Source organism: Erpetoichthys calabaricus, chromosome 4 (assembly GCF_900747795.2).
Source record: "Erpetoichthys calabaricus chromosome 4, fErpCal1.3, whole genome shotgun sequence".
Classification (NCBI taxonomy): Eukaryota; Metazoa; Chordata; class Cladistia; order Polypteriformes; family Polypteridae; genus Erpetoichthys; species Erpetoichthys calabaricus.
The window spans coordinates 47,304,245-47,326,568 of record NC_041397.2 but is presented as its reverse complement, the minus strand read 5'-3'; the positions used below and the strand labels follow the sequence as shown (position 1 = coordinate 47,326,568).

The following is a 22,324-nucleotide window of genomic DNA, read 5'->3' as shown; positions in this document are numbered from 1 at the left end:
AAGTAGACAATGCTAAGTTATTCAAGAATATATAATAAGTTGAAATCTGTGCAAAATATGACTTAATATCTAAATGTTACAGCACATTTCTAATAGAGTTTCCTGACCAGATTTAGACATGTGTAGACACCTAAAAAAAAAAAAAAAAAATGCGACAATGTTCCGTAAATTAGTGGATACTGAACGCAAATACCTTTATTACTACTTTTATAATTGTTTAAGAAGTAAATGAAAGAAACCACTTGAAGATACACATTTATTTCACAATAAATTTACTACATTAATCAATATACAAGAGTTCATTTTTAATGCCATCGTTTCAAAACACTATTTAGGAAGACAGTTGAAATTTCCTCTCATATTTGCCTTCTTGGATTAATTGTTCTTTACGATCCTAAAGGAGAATGAAAAAGAAAACAAATTGATTTCTAGGCAAGACTGCAAAAAAAATAAAATAAATAATTTTATCACCAGCAATGATCAATAGTTATCTAATTTTGTGTTGGCTGCTTCTAACTCTTCACCTTCTAGAATGAATTATTCACTTTCTGCCTAAATATATCCCACCCTTAGACAGGTGCCATTGTACCAAGATGATCAATGTTATCAGTGGTTTTAACGTTGTGGCTGATCAGTGTACATCTGACAGCAAAAGTTATTTAACACAATTTATGTTGTTCTGAAAATGCATAAAATGAAGAAGCAAGCTAAAGTTGGATAAAGACCAGCCATTATAAAGTGGAGTTAAGACTATTTTAAAAGTAACCTACTTCAAAAATCTATTTTGCATATAGTATATAAATGCAGGTAAAAAAAAAAAAATCCATTCAAAATGGTAGTCTCAAATTTATCTTTCCTAAAATCAAATCTGCAATCACAACTTAGTAAGTCCTGAAGCAGAAATTATAGTGGGTGATTAACTCTGACGCTCTGATGCATTTACTTATTTCAGTCATATTTCACTCCACTCCAGGAAGGCATCTTTAGAACTCTTCTTTGTGCAGTTTGAGGACAGAATATTAATTTTTACAGGACACTTGCAAAATGCACCCAAGATCCCGTAAGGTTTTTACTCCCCCCACATTATGCTGAAATTGCTTCTTACTCTCATCCACCCACCACAATGCCACCAATGTCCTTTAATTGTATATGCTCAGTAATAACTGGGTGTGCGAGTGGTTTACAGATGTGATATTTCTAAAATTTTGTTCTTTATTTAATAGGGACATATTCAGTAACAACTGGGATCCGCTGTACTGATTCCTTTCATTTAAGTGCCCTCTTAATCTCAGTTGGAACTGAACCTTTCAGTTTAAGCCTTCAATGTCTCCTCATAGTTGAAACCTCTCAGTTCCAGAATCAGCCTAGCTGCTTTCCAGACTTTCTAAGGCTCCTATCTTTTTGTAATATGGAGACCAAAGCCGAAAACAGTACTCCAGGTGAAATCTCACTAGTGTGTTACATAACTTAATCAGTTAAGTTATTGACTTGTGCTGCACACATTGTGATATGTAACTTCACATCCTATTAGCTGTTTTGATCACTTTGGTACACTGTCTGGATGTAGATAGTGAGGTGTCTACTAGGACTCCTAAATCTTTCTCACGAGTTCTACTTTCAAGTTTCAGGTAAGGAAGACAATAAATAATAAACAACAACAAGGAAATGAAGGTCAGGTCAAGAGGTTTAAAAACAGACCCTAGAGGCATTAGAAAACAAGTGAGTCACATGAAACAGTTGTGTGTGACGTGAGAGATGAAACACACCAATCTGATAGCAGCATTCTGGGCAAACTAGACAAGTGAAATGCTAGCCTTTAGTCTCGAGTAATACTCAGCAGAAATGTAAAACAACCAATCACTGGCATTTTTACCCAAAGCAAATATCTTTTTGATTTGCATGTCAAATGGATGCTTCTCACTTTATATTATGTTTTGAGGTATATTTAGTAACAGCAGCTCGGTGAATTTCTGGATGTTTATGTATGTAATTAGCAACCACAACTCTGTTCACTTTAGTATTTTTTGTCCATGCTCAGCTGCCTATTTAAAAAAAAAAAAAAATTGATGTCATACGATATTGTCTGTATATCTAGTATAGTGCTTTCATTTTCCTATTTTATCAGAATGGTTTTGAGATAATTCGGTCACATCAGATAAATACGAGAACATACTTGACTGTGATGTTGAGTGTAACCAATTTTGAGTTTGAGAAAGATCAATAGTAATAATAGGTTTGTAAACATTAAAATGACCTCTGCATAAAGCGCCTGTGAAGTCAAATCTTTAACGGCTGACAGATTACCCCAAATTTAGCAAATGCATAATTTCTGTAAACTTGAAATACACTTGTGAAAATTTCTGGTGCAGCTAACAATTCGCAAGTGGCAGCAGAGGTCAAGATTTCATCATTCATACACATAACATCATTGTAATTGTGGCTATTTGTGTTACACGAGAAAACCTGGTATCACTCTCATTGTAATAACTAAAATATGGACCATTTGATGCCAGATTTCCAAACCTAATACATCCACACCGTATTCACACAATGATAGACAATAAAATACACATTTTCCATCTGCCTTTACACATATATGATGTGGAGTTGGTACTTTACCAATTTAAAAGGATTTGAATTGATCAAAAGCAATATACAACTTAAACAGGCATTGTGAATGGAAACATTTTTTAACAGAACTTTCCTTGCTCCTTTTACTTCACAGTTCAACTGTGTTTTTTTTCTGTCTAAGACACCTGCCCTTCTTCACTTGTCATACCACCTATCTGTCAACACCACTCTTCGGCATCTGTCAGTGTTGTGGTGCATGATGTTGTAGTTTAATCTGAGTTGGTACAGTAGTATTATTGACAAATATGGACAAGAAAAAAAATTGTTTTTCCTCTAAAGTCACCAAATTTCAATTCTGAAATTTTGGGTTATTTAGTTTCTCTTACAGATCTATATAAAGAGAGAGAAGGAGAGAAGAGAATTGTATTCAACAGCCAAAATAATGTACAACAAATATTTTTCTTTAAGTAGATGTGGTTACATACTGCATACATTTTACATACCAAAAATTTTAGTAACTGAATTTTTTCCAAAAGAACACTTAAAAAAATAATGTACCCCAAGACAAAGAGGGAAAAAAAAAATCAGTTACTGTCTTCATATTATAAATAACCCTAATCATGGCAATTTTAGCCATGACATCCAAAGTTAACCTTGCCATTTAGTTATTGTTTTAGGAAAACATTAGGGAATAATCGAATGAGTAAATTAATAAAAAAAAAACATTTAAATACATAAAGATAATAAAATTTGTATTGCATGTACTGTATATTCCATTTTAAGCAGTCCCTCCCACCCTTCCAAAGAGTGCTTACCCTGTCTGTCTTGAAAACATAGTACCAGAATAAGAGAGGTGTAATCGTACACATAGCACCCAGAAATGAAGTTTTAGGTGTAGGCCTAAAATTTGGGTACACATTTGTACGTGCATAGGTCCATCTTGTCAGGGCAGGATCTTCCTATAAAAAAAAAAAAAAAAAAAAAAGTATAAATTTTAGTTATTAAGCTAATAATTTCAATACAGTTTCCTGATAACATACGCTTATGTAAAACAGATCAAGAGGTCAGCCTTTTAGAAAATATATTACACTTTTGTGTAATGGCCATAAAAATCATGTGGAAACCTCTATTGGGGAAGTCTAAGAAAAAAAAAATAGCCACCCCATATAAAAATGGGATTGGCTAAAGCAGAAGAATAGTTATACTTTTTTGTAATTTAATTAATTTTCTTATTGCAATGCAAGATGTTAAGTAAGGCACAGAACATTATAGTTTAACAGTTTGCTCTGCAACAGCTGAAAATTGAAATGCTGCACTCTTAAATATTAAGTGGAGACATATGCAAGCCAATTAGTGCTAACTCACACAACAATGCTGGCAAGCAATTCAGTATATTTATATTGTTTTAAATCAAATGCTATGCTTCTAGTGGAGACTTGTGTCCTCTTATGAAGATTTTAAAGTAAAAGCTGAAATTAAGAGTAACTACCTATTCCACTCTAAGAGTAACTACTACTACTCCTCCTCTTAGTTCTCCTTTACTTATTTAAAAGTTGGACTTTAAACCCGGTACGTCTAGGAGCACATTACTGGAAATGTAAATGCATGGCTGAAACACCTATATAAAAAATAGCAATATGCCATTCTTATTTACATATGGACTTTAAAACCAATGCCAAGAAATGCCTCAACATATTTCAACTATACTGCTATAGAAATAGTTTCATGCATTTTCAATACTGTGAAGAAAAGTACTCCAAAACAGAAAACAATTACACAATCTCATGCAAGTGAATCTAGCAAATACTATTTTCTTGAAAATGACTGCTAACATTATTTGTAAAGAATACTAAAATTTAATAAAGCTTTATATATGAAAGGTAATGCATTCACATTATATATGCAGGATCCAAATCCATCTCCAGTACTGGATTACATGGGGCTGAAGCCCACGAAAACCAAACATGAATGGCATTGACACTTTGTCTTTCATCAGGCACAACAATGCATACTGAGCCAGCTAATAGGCAATTAATCTAACAAGTAAGCCAACACAGACAAGTGACCAGAGTTAGTAATAGAACACAAGTCCAAGGAGTCACAAGGCGGCAGCAGCAATAATTGCATCCTTGTCCAACCATTTCAGGATTGCGATGGTCAACTTTCATTTACAAAAGAGAAGTTTCAATCTGACAAAAGCTTGGTTTGAGAATGAATGCAACTTACTTCCATAAAGGTTCATTAACCTGTATTAGGCAGCAACATAAACATCTTTTATCTATTTCAGCACAGCAAACTAAATACATTAAAAGGCACTGAAATCTGCAGCAAAGTCAACATTTGTCATTTTTTTTTTGTTTTTAAAAAGATAACTAAAATTTCTGCCTGTATACTGTTTAAGCAATAAACCATGTATCTTTTGAGTAAGCAGAGCACAAAGTAATAATAATAATAATAATAATAATACTACATTACATTGGGACAAAATCATAAAAATGAAAGTTTTGTAATAAAAAAAAAATTACAGTAAAGCTAAACTAAAATTTCTGAAGTTGATCACCCGTGCCAGAAAGCCTTAAGACTGCATTCTTTCATTTACATGGCGTTCCATTCACCTTTATACTCTGTATAGAGACAGGTAGAGAGACACTGAGTATGACCTTTCCACGTGGCATCGAGTCCTAGTTTAATCCATAAATAATGGGTTTATACTTGGGTATATTTAATTCTTTAATATTTACAAAAACTAAGGGGCTTTGCCCCCTGCTCGCTTCGCTCACCAACCCCCTGGCCAGAACTACACCGCTTTGCGGTTCTGCCGCTCACATATGGGGATGTGAATGTACAATTTAAACAGATTTTAGTTTTCATGTGAAGTGTTACATTTGCATCCATGCAACATATGCAGTAACTGCCCGTGACTGCATTTCGTTTCTTTCTCCCTATTAAATAAAACAACTTTTTCAAATGTTTGGCTCTGAGATTGGTTAATTGTCTTTGCAAACGTTATTCTAACAGGAAATTGTTAACATTTTAATATGAATGGTATACCAAGATGTAATGTTATCCGCGGAAGATCTACTACATTACCTTTCTTGGATACATCCTTCTTTCTACAGTAATTTGTGTGGTGGAAGACTGGACGGTGTTAACGGTTGTAGTTATTCTTCGTGATATTGTAAGTTGTTGTTTTCATCTTATGCACACTCACCACCAACTTTTTCAGCATAGTCTATTGATACACGTTTAACCATTTTGCCATGTTACAGATCAACGTTTTTGGGGTAAATTCGTTTGACTTCCTCATTTCTAGGCACTAGGATTGCCCATGTACTCATTTCTTCTGTTGATAACCCTTTGTGATGAAATTCTTCAATAAGATTTGGACATAATGCATCTTCTTTAATTAGGAACTTAAAGTGAGGAAAACGTTAAAATTTATAAGAGCGGAGAGCACAGGAACTGTGTCTGACAAAAGCATTCAAAAGACTGAGAGGTGAGAGGACCGCGGTCTTGTTTGAAAATGGTTGTAAGTAGGGCGTGAATTGAAAGAATCTAATGGCAAAAGTCACCATCTCGCGGAAGTTGCTTCCAAAGGTTGCAAGTATGACGTGACTTGAAAAAAATCTCATGTTAAAAGTCTCCGTCTCGCAGGACTTCATTCCAAAAAGTCTCTTCAAAAGATCATGTCTTGTCACAGGATAAAAAGTCTCGTCTCCCAAGATTTTTTTTATTATAATAAAAAGATACCTTTAAATTAATTTGTTTTAACCCTTTTTATGACCTCTTTTGATGAAATCCTTCAATGTTGACTTAGCTACCTCATGAGTATCTGCTAATTTTGGCAGCCGAGTTGTTCTGCTTGTTTAAGAAAATTAAATGTACATGCTGACTTTTTAAAATGTCTCTCGGTGGGGCAGGATGTAGTGTCAGCTTGTCCAAGAAGTTACCCGACAGTTAATATGTTTGAAAGGAATAATGTACAAAACAAGGTGCAGTACCTAAATAAGCATCACTCCTTTTTCCTTTTCACACCGACTGGTACTTTTATGCTTTAAAGGCCAAAGAAAGCTACTGCATACTGTAACATGACTTCCATTAGTTGTTGTCAGTGTGCATTTGATATGCGATATTGAAACTGCTCTAACATCATTATTCTTGAACAAGCAGCCTGAAACAGGCACAACTCGGAAAACCACATGTAGAAGCAAAACTCAATGAAACAATTTTTTTAATGGAACGCTCACAATTTTCAAGAATAGGTAAATACTTCAAAAATGTATCTTAATGGAGACAAGTGCAAAATGCTAAGTACCAGTAAAAGGAATATCATTAAACTGCAGCGTGAGGGACATTCACCAACAAAGAAAAACTGATACAGGAAGTCAACACACCATTCTTGCCATTTTCTCCACAATGTGCAGAAGCAGTTAAAAGAGCAAAATGTCAATTTATATTCAACTGTTTTATGAATAAATCCACCGTGCTGTGTTCAGTCCAGATCACAATGCTACAAAACAACAATCAATCAAATTATCCTCTTAGACTTGGAACTGAATGGGATATATGGAAACCTGATCTGGATCTACAGTATTTTCTGAAGTTAGCTTTAATGGTTTCACTTTAATCAGTACAAAGTAAACATTTAGTTAATATCACTTTACATGTACATGGTAGCATCTAAAAGTCAATTTTAACCTACATCTCTAAAGTTACTTAGAGAATAATAAGGCAGAGTAAACAGTGTACTCAAAACCACCATGGGGAAGGAATTAAGGCCATGTGATTCAAGGCAGAATCAAGAAAGCATCTCTTTAGGCTTCCAAAAACAAATCACCAAGTCAGATGCAGTGACACTAACAAAAAAAAAAAAAAAAAAGAGGATGGACCAACACTCTCAATTGTATGTTTAATAACCTCTTCTAGAAACTGACATACAGTTGATTTTGTATATAAATTATAAATAGTATATTTTACATGTGTATTGACAAGGGAGATGGGATAGAGTACAGGGGTCACGCAGAGAACTTGGTGCCAAGAATCTGAAACTCGGCATCACTGAACCAAGGAACTGGTTATTGACTCGCTGCATTAAAGGGCCTCTATATCCAATCATCATTCAGGTAGGGGATGTGGATGTGGTGCACTGCTATAGATATTTGGGAGGCCACTTCAGTGATAGACTGGACTGGTCTCATAACACTGAGGAACTATAAGAGCATGGCAGAGCACATTTTGTTTTTCTTTTTAGGAGACTACGTTCCTTTTGGTGGGCAGTGACATCCTTTGCATGTTCTACAATTCTGTGATTTTCAAAAGTGTAGTGGGCTGGGCTGATAACATCACTTCAAGAGAGACCCACTGAATCAACACACCAATTAAAATGGCAGACGGTTATGGGATACACTCTTGACCTGCTGGAGGTAATAGTGGAGGAAAGAATGAAGACAAAACTGATAGTTAGACAGTCTTTCTATGACAAATTACCAATTAAGTACTTTCAACCAAGAAATTATTCAGTAATAGTGTTTTAAGAAACGCTACTGGGGCTCCTTTACACCAATGATGATATGATAAGTGCTATATAAATAACTTGACATTGACCAATGGCAACACACCTGCATAATGCCTCACTGTGATTTCTCTCTTTCCTGTTTTGTAATGCTTGTGCATGTTAGGGAGTAGTTGTTCATTAAATTTCTTAAGCTTCTGCAAAAATCTAAATCTCCCCTTGGGACAACTAATATAATATTATAAAATACATCTCGCTATATATAAAAGAAAATCCTGGAATGGAAAGCAAATGCAAGGCTACGATACGTGATAATCTCGAAAGACATTTTAAAGACCCGCGAGACCAAGAAGACTTGCCACGGTGCGTCTCGTAGGGACCGTAAACATGAGATTTGTTGCCAAAGGGTTGTCCCAGGGCCGTAGCAAAAAGGACAGCGGCTGTACAGGCTTTAAAAAGATCAAAGGGCAGCACGACAGCAGCTACCCCAACCGAACGCGAGCAGCGTTATACATCCTGCAAGAAAGAATTCAGCCACGCCTGCGGCCAGAAATAAAAGACAGGTATTGCTTTTACAACGTCACGCGAGACCAGACAGTGAGCCATCATTTAAAACAAGTCAACAGACCTCTAAGCATCATGTGCTCTGAGCTCTTAAAACGACGACATGGGACAGGCAGAAGAGGCAGCTAGCAAGCAGCAAAAAGACAGCAAATGATCCAAAGGCATATCCTTAGCATACGTTCAGCCGCAACACCCTTCACAACACGAGCAGTATTATACGTCTGGGAAGAAAGATGTAACCACGCGCTGGGCTGGAAATAAAGAAACAAGTATTGTTTTTACAAAAGTTTTTAAAGTAAAAGTGAAAATAATGCCTATGTAACAATTCACAAGAAAATAATCTCTTTAAATAGTAGATTGCCTGCCTAAGGTAAAGTCATCCCTGATGAATGGGGACATGGGAATGAGGGGTCCTTTCATCAGATTAATGCTATTTCAGATGTGGGGAGGCAGCTTGATGAATGAGGTCTCCAGGACTTAAAACAAATCCAAATCATATTATGTGATATCTAATGTGAAATTCTACTCTGTAACTCTAGAATTTTTATTTTTGTACTGTATTGAGGATTTATTCTGTTGTATGTATTGTACTGTATTGTATTGACCCCCTTCTTTTGGACACCCACTGCATGCCCAACCTACCTGGAAAGGGGTCTCTCTTTGAACTGCCTTTCCCTAGGTTTCTTCCATTTTTTCCCTACAAGGGTTTTTTTGGGAGTTTTTTTCTGGTCTTCTTAGAGGGTTAAGGCTCGGGGGCTGTCAAGCGACAGGGCCTGTTAAAGCCCTTTGCGGCACTTCTTGTGTGATTTTGGGCTATACAAAAAATAAATTGTATTGTATATCCGGTAAACCAAACACAGGGGTTGACGAGCGAAGCGAGCATGGGGACGGAGCCCCCTAGTTTTTTAAAAAATGAGAGCCCATGCAATGGCACCGGCAAACTTGTCTTAGTCAGTTTTCCCATTAAAAAACTGTACAAAGTTTGAGTTTACTCCATTACGTTTGTTTTCAGGGTACTACAGTTATCATCATCATCTCCACGGAGAACGGTGAAATTGTGAGTCGCATGACTCAAGCTTTAATGAGACGTCAATCCACGACAATGAAGTTGCACTTGCACATATCTGGTTAGTTTAGGGTGACCAAATAGCTTGGGTGCACATCTTTAAATGGGAGGGGAAACTGGAGAGGCTATTGTTTTCATAAGAAATAGGAAAGCCTTCAGATCACTTAATGTTTTTTTTTTTTTGGTCCAGTCCCTGTATATTTAAAAAAAAAAACTCTAAAAAATTGTACTCTAAATCCCAACAGCAAACTTTACTTGACACACTGTCTCGATATGTATTGCACTGTTTATGTATGGTCGAAAACACAGTAGTGTAAATAATAAAATGAAGCAACAAAATCAACGGCGTAACGTACAGCGCTTCAATGCAGAGAAAAGGGTTCAGAAATGGCTAGACATCAAGGTCAGCACTAAGAAATTTGCAAATCCGGTCATATCGTTAATCGATACGTTGGTTAACACTACCTATATTACCACGAATATACACCACATTGATCGGTAAAAAGAAAAGTATACAACAGGCAGCAGGGTTTGAAGTTTCTTAAAATTTGCGATTTAGCCGGTCTCCTTTGAAATGACACTGCTCCATACTTACAACCACCGTCTTCCTATGCGGGTTGTTCAGCTGAATTTGGTATTCCCTTTTCAGTCTGGCCCGGAGGGCCAACCTTTCCTCTTCTGCCTTTCTTTTTTCCAAGGACAGATCAAAATATTCGCCGCGTTCTAAACTAGTGGGACGAGTCGCCAAGGGCGCCTCTTTATAATCGGCCATGTTCAGTAGCCCACTCTTCAAATTCACATAACTTTATTTACACCATACCACTGCTATTGAAAACTTTATTGGTGTTACTGTACCCGGATAAACTCAGCTCTGTCAAGCTCGCGCGAGAGTCCGACTTTCGTTTCCGTGGCAACAGAACAGTATCTATGTAAACATTGTACAAACGCAGCGAAGAAGCAGGCAGCATGGCAAATTCGTCCTCAGCAGAAGCAATCGAGATGGAAGAAGGCGCGTTCTATCTGGAAAGGGTCTCCGTAAGTGAATATAACGAAGATGACTACCAGTATGAGGAGGTACAGCCTGACGAAGACTGGAGCCTTGGGGATGCCAGTGAAGACCTGGAAAGCGCTATGAAAGCTGTCATTGGTCAGCTAGAGGAAACTGAAGCGACTCCCAGGAGACCAGCCTCGACTAAAGAAGCCCAGACAAAACATCCAGAAATAGTTGATGATTTTTTGCGAAACTTTTTGATCAAGATGGGAATGCATAAGACTTTTGACTGCTTCCAAACTGAGTGGTACGAAATGATGTACCGAGGAATTCTTAATTTGGAGCAAATGGCATTTGTTCCTGATGTCTATGTCCAGAACCAGCTATTAGATAATGAGCTTAAGAGCCTAAGAAAGCAGATTGAGAGTTACAAGCAAGCAGCATTTAAGGCAGCAGAAATAGTGGTGAAGCTGCAGAAGGAACGGGATTTCCACAGGATGCAGTACAGACGTGTCGTGCAGGAAAAGAACCGCCTGATAGGTGACATTAAACGAGTGAAGAAACACTATGCATCCTATGAGCCAGCACTGAAACAACTGAATGATAAATACAAGACTGCACTTAAACAGAAAATGCTGACCAGTTTGGAAAGAGACAGAGCTGTCGCCGAGGTGACAGGTCTACAAGCTACTCTTCGCAATGTAAAGCCAGAGTATGACATGCCTCCCTCAAGTTCATCAAGTCAAGAATTACGAGAAACCCAGGATGACAGAAAGCAGGACAGTGAAGCATTGGAACCCAGACAGCCAAGCAAATATGTCAGAAGCAGGCACCCAAATGACTCCGAATTTCCAGTGGACACTAGAGTCAATCCGTACCTTTCCCAAATCAAGGCAACTGCTAGTCATAAATCTGGATACAGGCTGGCCAGTACCTTGAATGTGCATGAACTTCCAGTTAGCAGCTTGGCCTTGCATCCTCGGAAGCAGGTCATAGTCACCACAGGTGATGATCATCTGTGGAAGATGTGGTCACTTCCAAGTGGTGACATTATGATGACTGGAGAAGGCCACAGTGACTGGTTGTCCAGCTGTTGTTTTCATCCTGGTGGAGGCAAGCTGGCCACTGGCAGTGGCGACACTACCGTGAAAATCTGGGATTTTGCTAAAGGTGAGTGTGTCCTCACTTTTGAAGGTCACAGCCATGCAGTTTGGGGCTGTGCTTGGCACTCATGTGGTGATTTCCTGGCATCCTGTTCCATGGACAACACTGGCAAAATCTGGGACCTCAATAGTGAGAGATGCCGATATACACTGCGTGGTCATGCTGATGCTGTGAACAGCATTGTGTTCCTACCCTTCTCTAACACCTTGCTTACGAGCTCAGCTGACAAAACCCTCTCACTGTGGGATGCAAGGACTGGCCTCTGTGCTCAGACATTTTATGGCCATTTGCATTCCTGCAATGATGCAAACTTCAACATGATGGGAGACACAATTGTGTCCTGTGACTCCTATGGGACTGTGAAGCTATGGGATGTGCGAAGAATGACAGCAATGTTAACGATTGATGCTGGTCCGCACCCAAGCAATCAAGTCACTTTTGACCCCCTAGGTCGTCTAGTCGCTATAGCTAGCAATGATGGCTCAGTGAAACTCTTAGACCTTAGTTCAGGAAAGTTGTCTGACTTAGTGGGGCATGAAGATGCGGTGCAGTGTGTGTGTTTTGACCACAAAGGTGAATACCTGATATCAGGAGGTTCTGATGGCACCCTGCGTCTCTGGTCTTGAAGATACATGTATGAGTCCCTTTACACTTTAAGAAATTAACTAGTTTTGTAATGATTCAAATTTATTATGTGTACTGCACATTTCTTAATTATCAATTAATGTCATGTTGGTAAACAGTTTATGTATAAAAGATGGGAAACAGTCATTGAGCTCATACTCTTTGTATTGCATTCTGTTACCTTCTGTCCACTGGCAAATCCTCTTAATCCAGTTCATAGTGGTGGGGCTGGTAGGAATGGTGATAAGGTATGGGTCATCCCTGGACGGGGCACCTACAGACCTACACTCATTCATAGTCTCCAATGAACAAAACATCTTTAAAATGTGTTTGGGGGACCTGAAACACCTGAAGAGTAACATAAACAAGCACAATGAGACTGTGCAAACTCCACTGACAGAGAACCCAGAATTCTGGAGCAGTGACACAGCAGCACTAAACACTGTGCCACCATGCCCTGCCTGTTTCTGTTTATAACAGATTAATTAGCCTGGTTTGCTTAATTAACTTTTCTGCAACCCTGAACTGGATGAGTAGGCCTAAGTTACAAAATGGGTAGATGGATGAATGTTTTATCAACTGCTTGAAAATGTCAAAATCTTACACAGATTTACTAAATATTTACTTTTTGTATTGCACAATGCAGCACTCAAAATAATATTGCTATAACATGTTGATTTAATTTTAATCAGAGTGCAGTACCTGTAGTTTTCCAAATTAATTTGTCTAATAAAGTTATAAAGCATTCTTATCTACTCTGGTAAAAATCATGAACATGAAGTAGCCAAACACAATCATGAAGGCACAAAAGCCAAAAGAAGGGTAACTATTTATTGTTCTTTTTAGATAAAGGCACTACAAATAATTAATATGTAATAAAAAGTAAAGATTTATTTTTTGACCTGATTTGACTATAAATGCAATTCTTACTATTGCATCGTTACAATTATGTGTTATACACTAATATTCTTTATAATGAAAATTAGCCATTTCCTGCTTGTTTTAATAAATGCTTATAACTCTACAATAAGCGTCTTTTGTGTTTTTTTCACCAGATTGTTTTATTTTTAGCTAGGTATATTTTTCATTTAATTTTGAATGTAATGTATATGAAACTAGGAGGTGCAGTGATTATCCCTTCTGCTCATGAATCCAGAATCGGAGGTTTAAATCTTGCACATGGCCACTCTTTATGTGATGTTTACACTTTCTCCCCATGTCATCATTGATGCTTGTCGGGATATTCTGGCTTTTCTTCCCAAAGAAAGACTTCTTAATGTTAAACAGTGGCTCTGATTGGTATTGTGTGAACATGGATGGACAGGTGACCTGTCCAGGATTTGTGTCCCACCTTGCCCTCCCCAGTGATGCTGAGAAAGCCTCGGGGCCCTGTGACTCTGAACTGGATTGAGTGCTGTTGAGAATGTTATGTGTTGCTGTTTGATTGTTTCTTAGGTTCTGTTTTTATAAAACACCCCTCCATTTTCCAAGCTTTTTAATTCAGTTGTAAATTAAAGGGATATAAAACCAAATAAAAGCATATTATTGAAGTGGAAAATGTAATTATGGATAAAACAGTCATGCTGTGATTAACAGTACTCCATCATAGCCACAAGATTCAAATTCCACTCTGCTCACTTTTGATTCTTTATATGTGTGTGTGTGATTAAGAACTCTGTTAGTTCCTGACTTGTATTTAATGGCATGTGAACTGGGTCTAGCCTCTTATGATTCTGTAATGGAAAAATAAGTGTGTGTTTAGTTTAACTGGTGCCTCAAAAATACCCAGTTGTTGTACATTGTTTGTGAATGTGCTGTGCCAAGCAAGGTTGGTTGCTCTTTTGTTTGCAGTCCTACAGGTGTTCCCTCTTGAAATGGAGACATCATACTTGGAAAAATGGATGGATATAAGTGTATAGGGTCATATTATCACATATTTATTTATTTATACAGCACTTTAAAAACAACATCAAGGCTAAGCAAAGTGCTGTACAATAAAACCCAACATATCAAACACACAATAACCAAAGGGTAAAAGAAAGAGAAACACATAAAAACATAAGAGCTGAAGAGATTCATAATAAAAAGTACACAGATAGTCAACATATCATACTGGGTTAAAGGCCATGGAGTAAAAGTGTGTTTTTAAATAGGATTTAAAGACAGCAAGTGAAGGAGCCTGCCTAACGTGCAATGGCAAATCGTTCCAGAGTTTTGGAGCTGCAACTGAAAAAGCCCAGAATACAGAATATACATATACAGAATACAATGAAATTCTTACTTGCATGTGCTAGCATTGCATATATACTATGATGTGGATTTTTGTCCATGTTGCCCACCATCTTTCTATCTGTTTATCTGTCATAGGTCTATACTTACATATTGCAAGAGTGTGGCTGGCTACCAGAGGTTGGCAGGGGCACAGGCACCATCAGAATGGCAAAGAGCAGGGAATGGCCCATAACAATCCTCTGAAACAAAAGGGACACTCTTTATTTGTCAAAAGTGAAAAGAGAATTGAGAGGGAGCTGGGTAAAAGCATTGGGGTCTATCATCCTGCCATTGTGAATACCTCAAGTGTAGTTTTCTCTGTAATTTTCAGATTTGTTTTTTTTTTCTATTCTTGTAGTTGTGGCCTTTTAGCCTTTTTCTTGTAATCTGCTTTTACCTTTTCTTTTGCCAGTTGTTTATAAGCTCCTGTCTGTTTTCAAGGGTTGCCAATGTTTTTTTTTGTTTGTTTTTTTCTGAACTTTTATCTTTAGTATGAATGATGGTTTTCTTGTTTTTGACCTTTCTTTGAATAACAGACATGCTAATAAACAGCCTTGTTTTACTTACATTTCATCTGTCTGCCAACCAAATAGGGTTCATGTTGCCAGCCACACTTTACAGGGTAGAGCATTGTGCTGCAGTCCTGTGGCTGGGCTTTCTCTGCAGAACAGCTGGCCGCAAAATGGTCCACACATTCCCACTTCTGTGGATGCATCTGGTGGACACGTGCCTGACAGTGTGAGAACAACAAGACCAACTGTTTGTTGGACTGTCACATGCAACATCTCAGTTTCAAAAGAAATCCCTAAAATGAATCTCTAAAATTAAAAAAAAAATTAAAACACACACACAGACTTGGTAAATTACATGAAAGTCGATTTACCTCACATAGACAGAAGACTAACAAAGTGAAATGGAGCCAAGACAGCAAGAAGAACTTGATGCCATGCAGTCATCATCCTGGTTTAAGTTGGCCTTAAATAGATATCCAGGTGGTAAATTTTAAAACACAAAATAGTAACAATGAAACTGGACAACTGCAAAATAAAGATAAAACTATTAAGTAACAGAACAATTACAAAACAATATTAATTTGAAAAAAATAAAGAACACTATAGCCCAATATTTGGCAATCCTCCGAATACCGGTCCCAAATTATTTAACAACTGTTTTCCTATCGAGTGGACAATACTACACTGAAAACCGCGAAAAAATATTTATTGCAAGACAATAACATGTATTTCCAATATTTTGTATTAATTCCAGCACAACAGCTGCAACGTCTCTTAGTGGTAAAAGTAGTTATTATAATTCACTATGGTGTCCCAGCTGGTCAGACCCTCAAACAACATCACATGCTTCGACTTCACGTCATACAGCCAGAAGTACATCATCATTATTATCTTGTCAGATGTCATGATGCAACCGATATTTTTAAATAAGTAAGCTGGTTATAACTAACCTTATTGCTCCCGCTCCTAAATATTGTCCACTCGATAGGAAAACAGTTGTTAAATAATTTGGGACCGGTATTCGGAGGATTGCCCAATATTTATTTCCTACACTAATTTAAATATACAATAATTACCAATTTAATAAAAAAAATTAAATCCGTGACCCAATTTTAAATATTTTTGTTGTTTGATAAATGTCTCATACACCGCACTCAGAGCATTTATCCAAACTTAAGCTATGCATATCCTACCGGCGCGTCATCCCCTTCAAAATAAACCGGCAAAGCCCTACAGGCGATTGGTTAGATAAAAAAAAAACGGGGGATGCCCTGCCCACGACTAGTAACATCCGGGTTTTCTGTCCTCTCTGGCCATCGGACCTTACTTTTATTCTATGTTAATTAGTCAGTCAGTCAGCCATTATCCAACCCGCTACTTAACACAGGGTCACGGGGATCTGTTGGAGCCGATCCCATTCAGTACAGGGCGCTAGGCAGGAACAAATCCCGGGCACACACACGGGACAATTTAGGATCGCCAATGCACCTAACCTGCATGGCTTTGGACTTTGGAAGGAAACTGGAGCACCCGGAGGAAAGCCACGCAGACACGGGGAGAACATGTATGAAAATGTGCTATTTAAATAAATGTTGTTGTTGTTTGTAGCTCGTAGTTCCTCTCCGGTTTTTTCGTATTGCCTAGGAAGGATTTGAGCATTCAGGAGAAAATGAAATGAAATGAAATCAAGCAAAATGACACCTTTTATTGGCTAACTAAAAAGATTACAATATGCAAGCTTTCGAGGCAAGCGTGTTGAGTTGCCTCGAAAGCTTGCATATCGTAATCTTTTTAGTTAGCCAATAAAAGGTGTCATTGCGCTTGACTTCTCATTACATTCATATTGGCTAACACGATATAAAACCCTAGTTCTGGAGAAAATGAAAGAAAAAGGAAAATGTTATTCGCCTGTGCAAATTGTTAGTCAATATGTGCAAAGACAATATTTTGGATTGTTACATAATTATACAGATGGTTCAAAAGATCCAGTGACTGGTCATACAGGGGCTTCAGTACATGCTCCCATGTTAACATTAGGAAAAGACTGACAAATAACTTGTTAGTAGTTACCTCAGAGTTGGTGGCAATAATTATTGCATTGTGATGGGTGGAAGAGGTTCGCCCAGGGCACGTACTAATTTGTTCTGATTCAATATCTGCTATATCGAGTATTACGTCAGTAAATTCCAAATGTAGGCCAGATATAAAAACAGAGTTACAGCAACAGTTGTGGAAACTGAAGATTCTGGGGATAGCTGTTTGTTTCTAATGGGGTCCTGCTCATGTAGGTATTCTGGGAAAGGAGGTAGCTGATTGGCTAAGCAATCACTTAGTATTAAAAGTATGAAACAGTGTCACTGCATAAAGGGGAAGCAAAGGTCTTAATAAAAATATCCGTTAAATGAATGTGGTAGCAGAGCTGCGATAAAGATAAGAAAGGAAAGCATTTCTATGAAATTTTGAAGGTGGTGAGAAAGAGGAAAGTAGAAGGGAGTAAAAGGAGAGAAGAAGTCATAATCACACGATTACGTCTTGGATAAACGGGCTTAAACTTTTCACTGTTTAGAATAAGCAAAATGTTAGAAAATGTTTTTATCCTGAAACAGTAAAGCATATATTTCTGGAGTGTACTGCATATAAGGAATAAAGAATGCATCTTTAAAATCTGTAGGCTAGGTTGTTATTAGCATAGAATGTATATTAGGACAGTGTTGGCAATTTAGTGTTTCAAAATCCTTATTTGAATTTTTTAAAAGCGTTGGACTTTTTGATTTTCTATCATCCCCTCCAGTACGGTATGCTTCCTGAGTCTCTGTTACCCACTCCAGCACAGTAGGTGGCGGTAATGCGCCATTTACGTTGGTCTACCAAGCGCTATAATAACCAGAAGAAGTTACACCCCGGTGCTGTGAGTGGCAGTGCTACTTTTCAGACGCGCCTAGCAGGATGACAACATTTTTGGTGCGGAACTTAAACGTAGAAGCGGCAAAGTGTTGTTGCGCATTAGAAATTGACAGGGAGTCGGAGAGATGTAGGAGGGCATCGAAGTGCTTGGTTCCCCGCCCGAGTGAATTACAGGTACAGTTTTAGATTCAATTAACATGATTATTGAGTTTATTTCTGTTAACTGTATTTAGACATTGTAGCGAAACCCCCACTGCGTTAGTGTTAGGTTGAGTATTATCCCTGCCTGAGATTGACGTGAATATAGTGTTATGTTTTTATACCGAAGAACTATTCTGGTTTGTCTTTTAATATTAATCTCAGTGGGCATCTTCCCGCTTTCCAGAGCACCACAAACACGGCAGTCCTAAGCGAGTGCATTAAAATGCCTGTTAGTAACCGAGGACAGTCGGGCATGAAAATAAGTATGCAAGAATGGTGATTTTAGTGTTAATTTATGTTTTAATTGTGCACAGTTATTTCATGTAGTGGCCGTTGACTTGTCACGGTCAACGACCTTGCGCGATCGAACGTGATTACAACGACTACATGTCAGCTGCCCGCAGCCTCAGGTTTTCCAGCAACGGCGGCGGTTCCAACACCTCAGACAGAAACAAATCCTTCAGAGTGAACAGGCAAGCTGCTGCTTAAGCTGTATTGTAGTGCAGGATTCTCGGAGTACGTCAGTCAGGGAAATCAAACGAAAAGGTTAAACGCCTAATATCAGCTCGAATGTTTTATCTTTAGCAGAGAAGGTTAAACCGATTATTCAGGACATATTTGGCGATCAGCACTTAGTGATTTTTTTTAAACTTGCTTTCTTTTAACGTAATACGTTGTAAGTGGTAAATTAATCCAGTTTTATAGGACCACACGATCGTGTTTGTTGTCCTGTGGTGAACTGGACCACCGGCCAGTATCGTCACAGCCATGCGCAAGATTTTATCAAGGAAGACTCGTCTCCCTATTCATGCTTTGGATATGCGAAGGTGCTATGTGCTGTGTATGAGACACACTCACCGGCCACTTTATTAGGTACTCCTGCATCGAGTTGCTGCCATGTGATTAACTGAGACATTTAGGCATGTGGACATTGTCAAGACGACCTGCTGAAGTTCAGACCGAGCATCAAAATGGGGGAAAAAAGGTGACTGAAGTGATTTTGAATGTGACATGGTTGCTGATGCCAGATTGGCTTGTTTGAGTATTTCAGAAACTGCTGATCTACAGGGATTTTCACGAACAGCCATCTCTAGGGGTTGCACAGAATGGTCAGAAAATATCCACAGTTCTCTTGGTGAAAATGCCTTGATGATGCCAGAGGTCAGAGGGGAATAGACAAACGTGTTCAAGCCGATCGAAAGGCAACAGTAACTCAAATAATCACTTGTTACAATGGAGGTATGCAGAAGAGCATCTTTGAATGCACAACACGTCAAACCTTGAAGAAGATGGGCTACACTAGTACCACACTGCTAAGAACAGGCAAGTGAGGCTACAGTTAACATGGGCTCATCAAAATTGGACAACAGAAGACTGGAAAAACTTTGCCTGAACTGATGACTCAATTTTTGCTGCGACATTTGGATAGTAGGTTCACAATTTGGCATCAACAACATGAAATCATTGATCCATCATGCCTCATTTCTGGCTGGTGGTGGTGGTGGTGTAATGGTGTGGGGGGATATTTCCTTGGGACACTTTTTGGGCCCTTTAGAACCAACTGAGCATTGTTTAAATGCCAAAGCCTACCTGAGTATTGTTGCTGACCATATCCATCCCTTTATGACCGCAGTTTCCCCTTCTTCTGATGGCTACTTCCAGCAGGATAATGTGCCATGTCACAAAGCTCAAATCATCTCAAACTGGCTTCTTGAACATGATGATGAGTTCAGTGTACTCAAATGGCCTCCACAGTCGCCCGATCTCTATTCAATAGAGCACCTTTAGGATTTCATGGAATGGGAGATTCACATCATGGATGTGCAACTGACAAATGTGCAGCATCTGCGTGATGATATCATGTCAATATGGAACATAATCCTTGGGGAATGTTTCCAGCCCCTTGTTGAATCTATGACATGAAGAATTCTGACAGTTCTGAAGGCAAAAGGGGGTCCAACCCATTGCTAGCAAGGAGTACCTAATAAAGTGGGCAGTGAGTGTATGTTGCTGTGAACTGGACTGATGGCTTTTTCAAAATGTATTCCTGGTTGTGCCAGTTGTTATGAAGATCGACTCTGGCTCAATGCTACACTAAAGGTAGGTTTAGACAATGGGTCTCTATAAAAGGTATCATTTAGAGTATGGCGATGCTTGTTGACGCTTCCAGGATTTATTCCTACTAGTTGCAGCAGGTTTAGATACTGTTCACTTTGTGGAGTTTGTTGTGATAGGTCCATCCAGCCCACCGCAGGGCACACACACCATGCACAATTTAGCATCGCCAGTGTACCTAACCTGCATGTCTTTGGACGGTGGGAGGAAACCGGAGTACCCGGAGGAAACCCACGCAGACATGGGGAGAACATGCAAACTCCATGCAGGAAGCGAACCCGGGTCTCCTAACTGCAAGGCAGCAGTGCTACCCACTGCGCCACCGTGCCACCCCTTGTTGTGATAGGTGCTATATGAAAATATAGTGGGGTGAATGGAAATCAGCAGGAGGCAAAACAGAATGTCAGGGTTGGGCAGTAGAATGATGCACACATTCATATGATACAAGTGAGGAACAAACCCTGGACAGGGTGCCAGCTCATGGAAGGGTGAATACACACTCATACCAGTGCCAATTTAGCACTGCCAGTCCAAGTAACCTGCAGTCTTTGTACTGTGGGAGGAAACCAGAGCACAGAAGAAAACTTGCATGGCAGACATGGAGAGAACATGCAAACATCTAGCCTTGAACCCTGGTCTCGCATGTTATGAGGGAGCAGGTCTACTACTGCACCACCGTGCCACCCTCATAACATCTCATTTGACTATTTGGCAGACTCACAAGAGATGCACGCAGAGCCTATCCTGACAGAACTGGGGACAAGCGTATTGCAAGGCATATTTACACAATCACCACATCCATTCAGTGCCATTAATGAAGCTAAGACGTGTGGCTTTGAAGTATGGGAGGAGTTTGGAGAAATTCTATGTAAGCACTGTGAGAATACATGGAGTACACCAGGATATGAAATCACCTGTAACTTTTAGGCAGGTGTTAAAAACAATTTAATAAATCTCCTTTCATTGATGTGCTTGGCCTCTAGAAAATAATATCGCAAAGAGCTTTTTACTTGTGATTTTCAAAGGGGTGTGTGTGTTTTGAAGCCCAAGTAACCTTCATTCCTTCACATTGCCTGCACAGTTTTGGATCTACATTTTACATTGCCAGAGTGTGGTGATGCATTGCATGTTGGTTGGGCTTGTACCCTGTAAGCAAAACAATATGACTAATACTGCATTGTATTACAAATTAAACTTGTAAAGTATCTGCATACTGGATGAAAACTCACACTCTAGCTTTTATGTAATCTTTTTGTGTCATCCTCAAAGCTGCATCTTTGAACGTGTGTTGAACTAAGTTTCTCAGACACAGGTATGCTTGGCTTTGTAGTTGTTTTCCCAATTCACTGTCCCTAATGGGCTTGAGCTTATTCCAGTAGCATTAGGTGCAAGGCAGGAGCCAGTCCTCCACAGGGCTCACTCATACACACCCATATCTACATTAACATAGGGCTAATTTAGAATGAACATTTAACTTTCACATCTTTGAAGATGTGCAAAAAGTGTACTACCCCAAGGAAAACCTGTGCAGACTACACACCCACTATGACCGATTGCAAAAAGTGACCCCAGGATAGAGGATCTGTAAGTTACCAGCACTACACTGTGTGTCTTCATATAGTTTTTGTTATAGTGTATTAATAAAAACAAAAATCCTTTACAAAGTTGGGCCTGAATAGAAATGGAAGCCCACTACTGAGAAGCTATTGCAGCTGATATTGCTTAATGTCCATCCATCCATCCTCTTCCGCTTATCCGAGGTCGGGTCGCGGGGGCAGCAGTTTGAGCAGAGATGCCCAGACTTCCCTCTCCCCAGGCACTTCTTCTAG

General features: G+C 38.7%; 3 protein-coding genes across 3 annotated transcripts in view; 2 read left to right on the top strand and 1 right to left on the bottom strand.

The window, feature by feature from the left end:
• Positions 1–244: 244 nt before the first annotated feature.
• ndufb4 (NADH:ubiquinone oxidoreductase subunit B4) lies at positions 245–10,541 on the bottom strand. The gene is made up of 3 exons (XM_028799413.2): positions 10,309–10,541; positions 3,387–3,530; positions 245–394 (listed from the first exon to the last, which is right to left on the bottom strand). The coding sequence occupies exons 1-3, from the start codon at positions 10,483–10,485 to the stop codon at positions 332–334; spliced, it is 384 nt and encodes a 127-aa protein (XP_028655246.1). The 5' UTR covers positions 10,486–10,541; the 3' UTR covers positions 245–331.
• A 10-nt stretch (positions 10,542–10,551) lies between these two features.
• Positions 10,552–13,522, top strand: LOC114649996 (sperm-associated antigen 16 protein). Its single transcript, XM_028799411.2, has one exon. It carries the CDS (start codon positions 10,680–10,682, stop codon positions 12,492–12,494), a length of 1,815 nt encoding a protein of 604 aa, XP_028655244.1. The 5' UTR covers positions 10,552–10,679; the 3' UTR covers positions 12,495–13,522.
• Positions 13,523–18,175: 4,653 nt separating this feature from the next.
• The window catches only part of ccdc82 (coiled-coil domain containing 82), a 40,658-nt gene continuing 36,509 nt past the window's right edge, over positions 18,176–22,324 (top strand). The window contains exon 1 of the mRNA XM_028799410.2: positions 18,176–18,353. The gene's annotated coding sequence lies outside the window, so the exon portion shown is untranslated. The remainder of the gene's footprint in view (positions 18,354–22,324) is intronic.

What these genes read in the sequence shown, in the direction of transcription:
- ndufb4 (XM_028799413.2), bottom strand. Translation starts at nt 10,485, where the DNA reads ATGGCCGATTATAAAGAGGCGCCCTTGGCGACTCGTCCCACTAGTTTA. An exon ending in CGCATAGGAAGACGGTGGTT is followed by an intron (nt 3,531 to 10,308) that starts GTAAGTATGGAG and finishes TTTTTTTTATAG; the next exon opens with GAAGATCCTGCCCTGACAAG. An exon ending in ATGTTTTCAAGACAGACAGG is followed by an intron (nt 395 to 3,386) that starts GTAAGCACTCTT and finishes ATTCTCCTTTAG; the next exon opens with GATCGTAAAGAACAATTAAT.
- LOC114649996 (XM_028799411.2), top strand. Translation starts at nt 10,680, where the DNA reads ATGGCAAATTCGTCCTCAGCAGAAGCAATCGAGATGGAAGAAGGCGCG.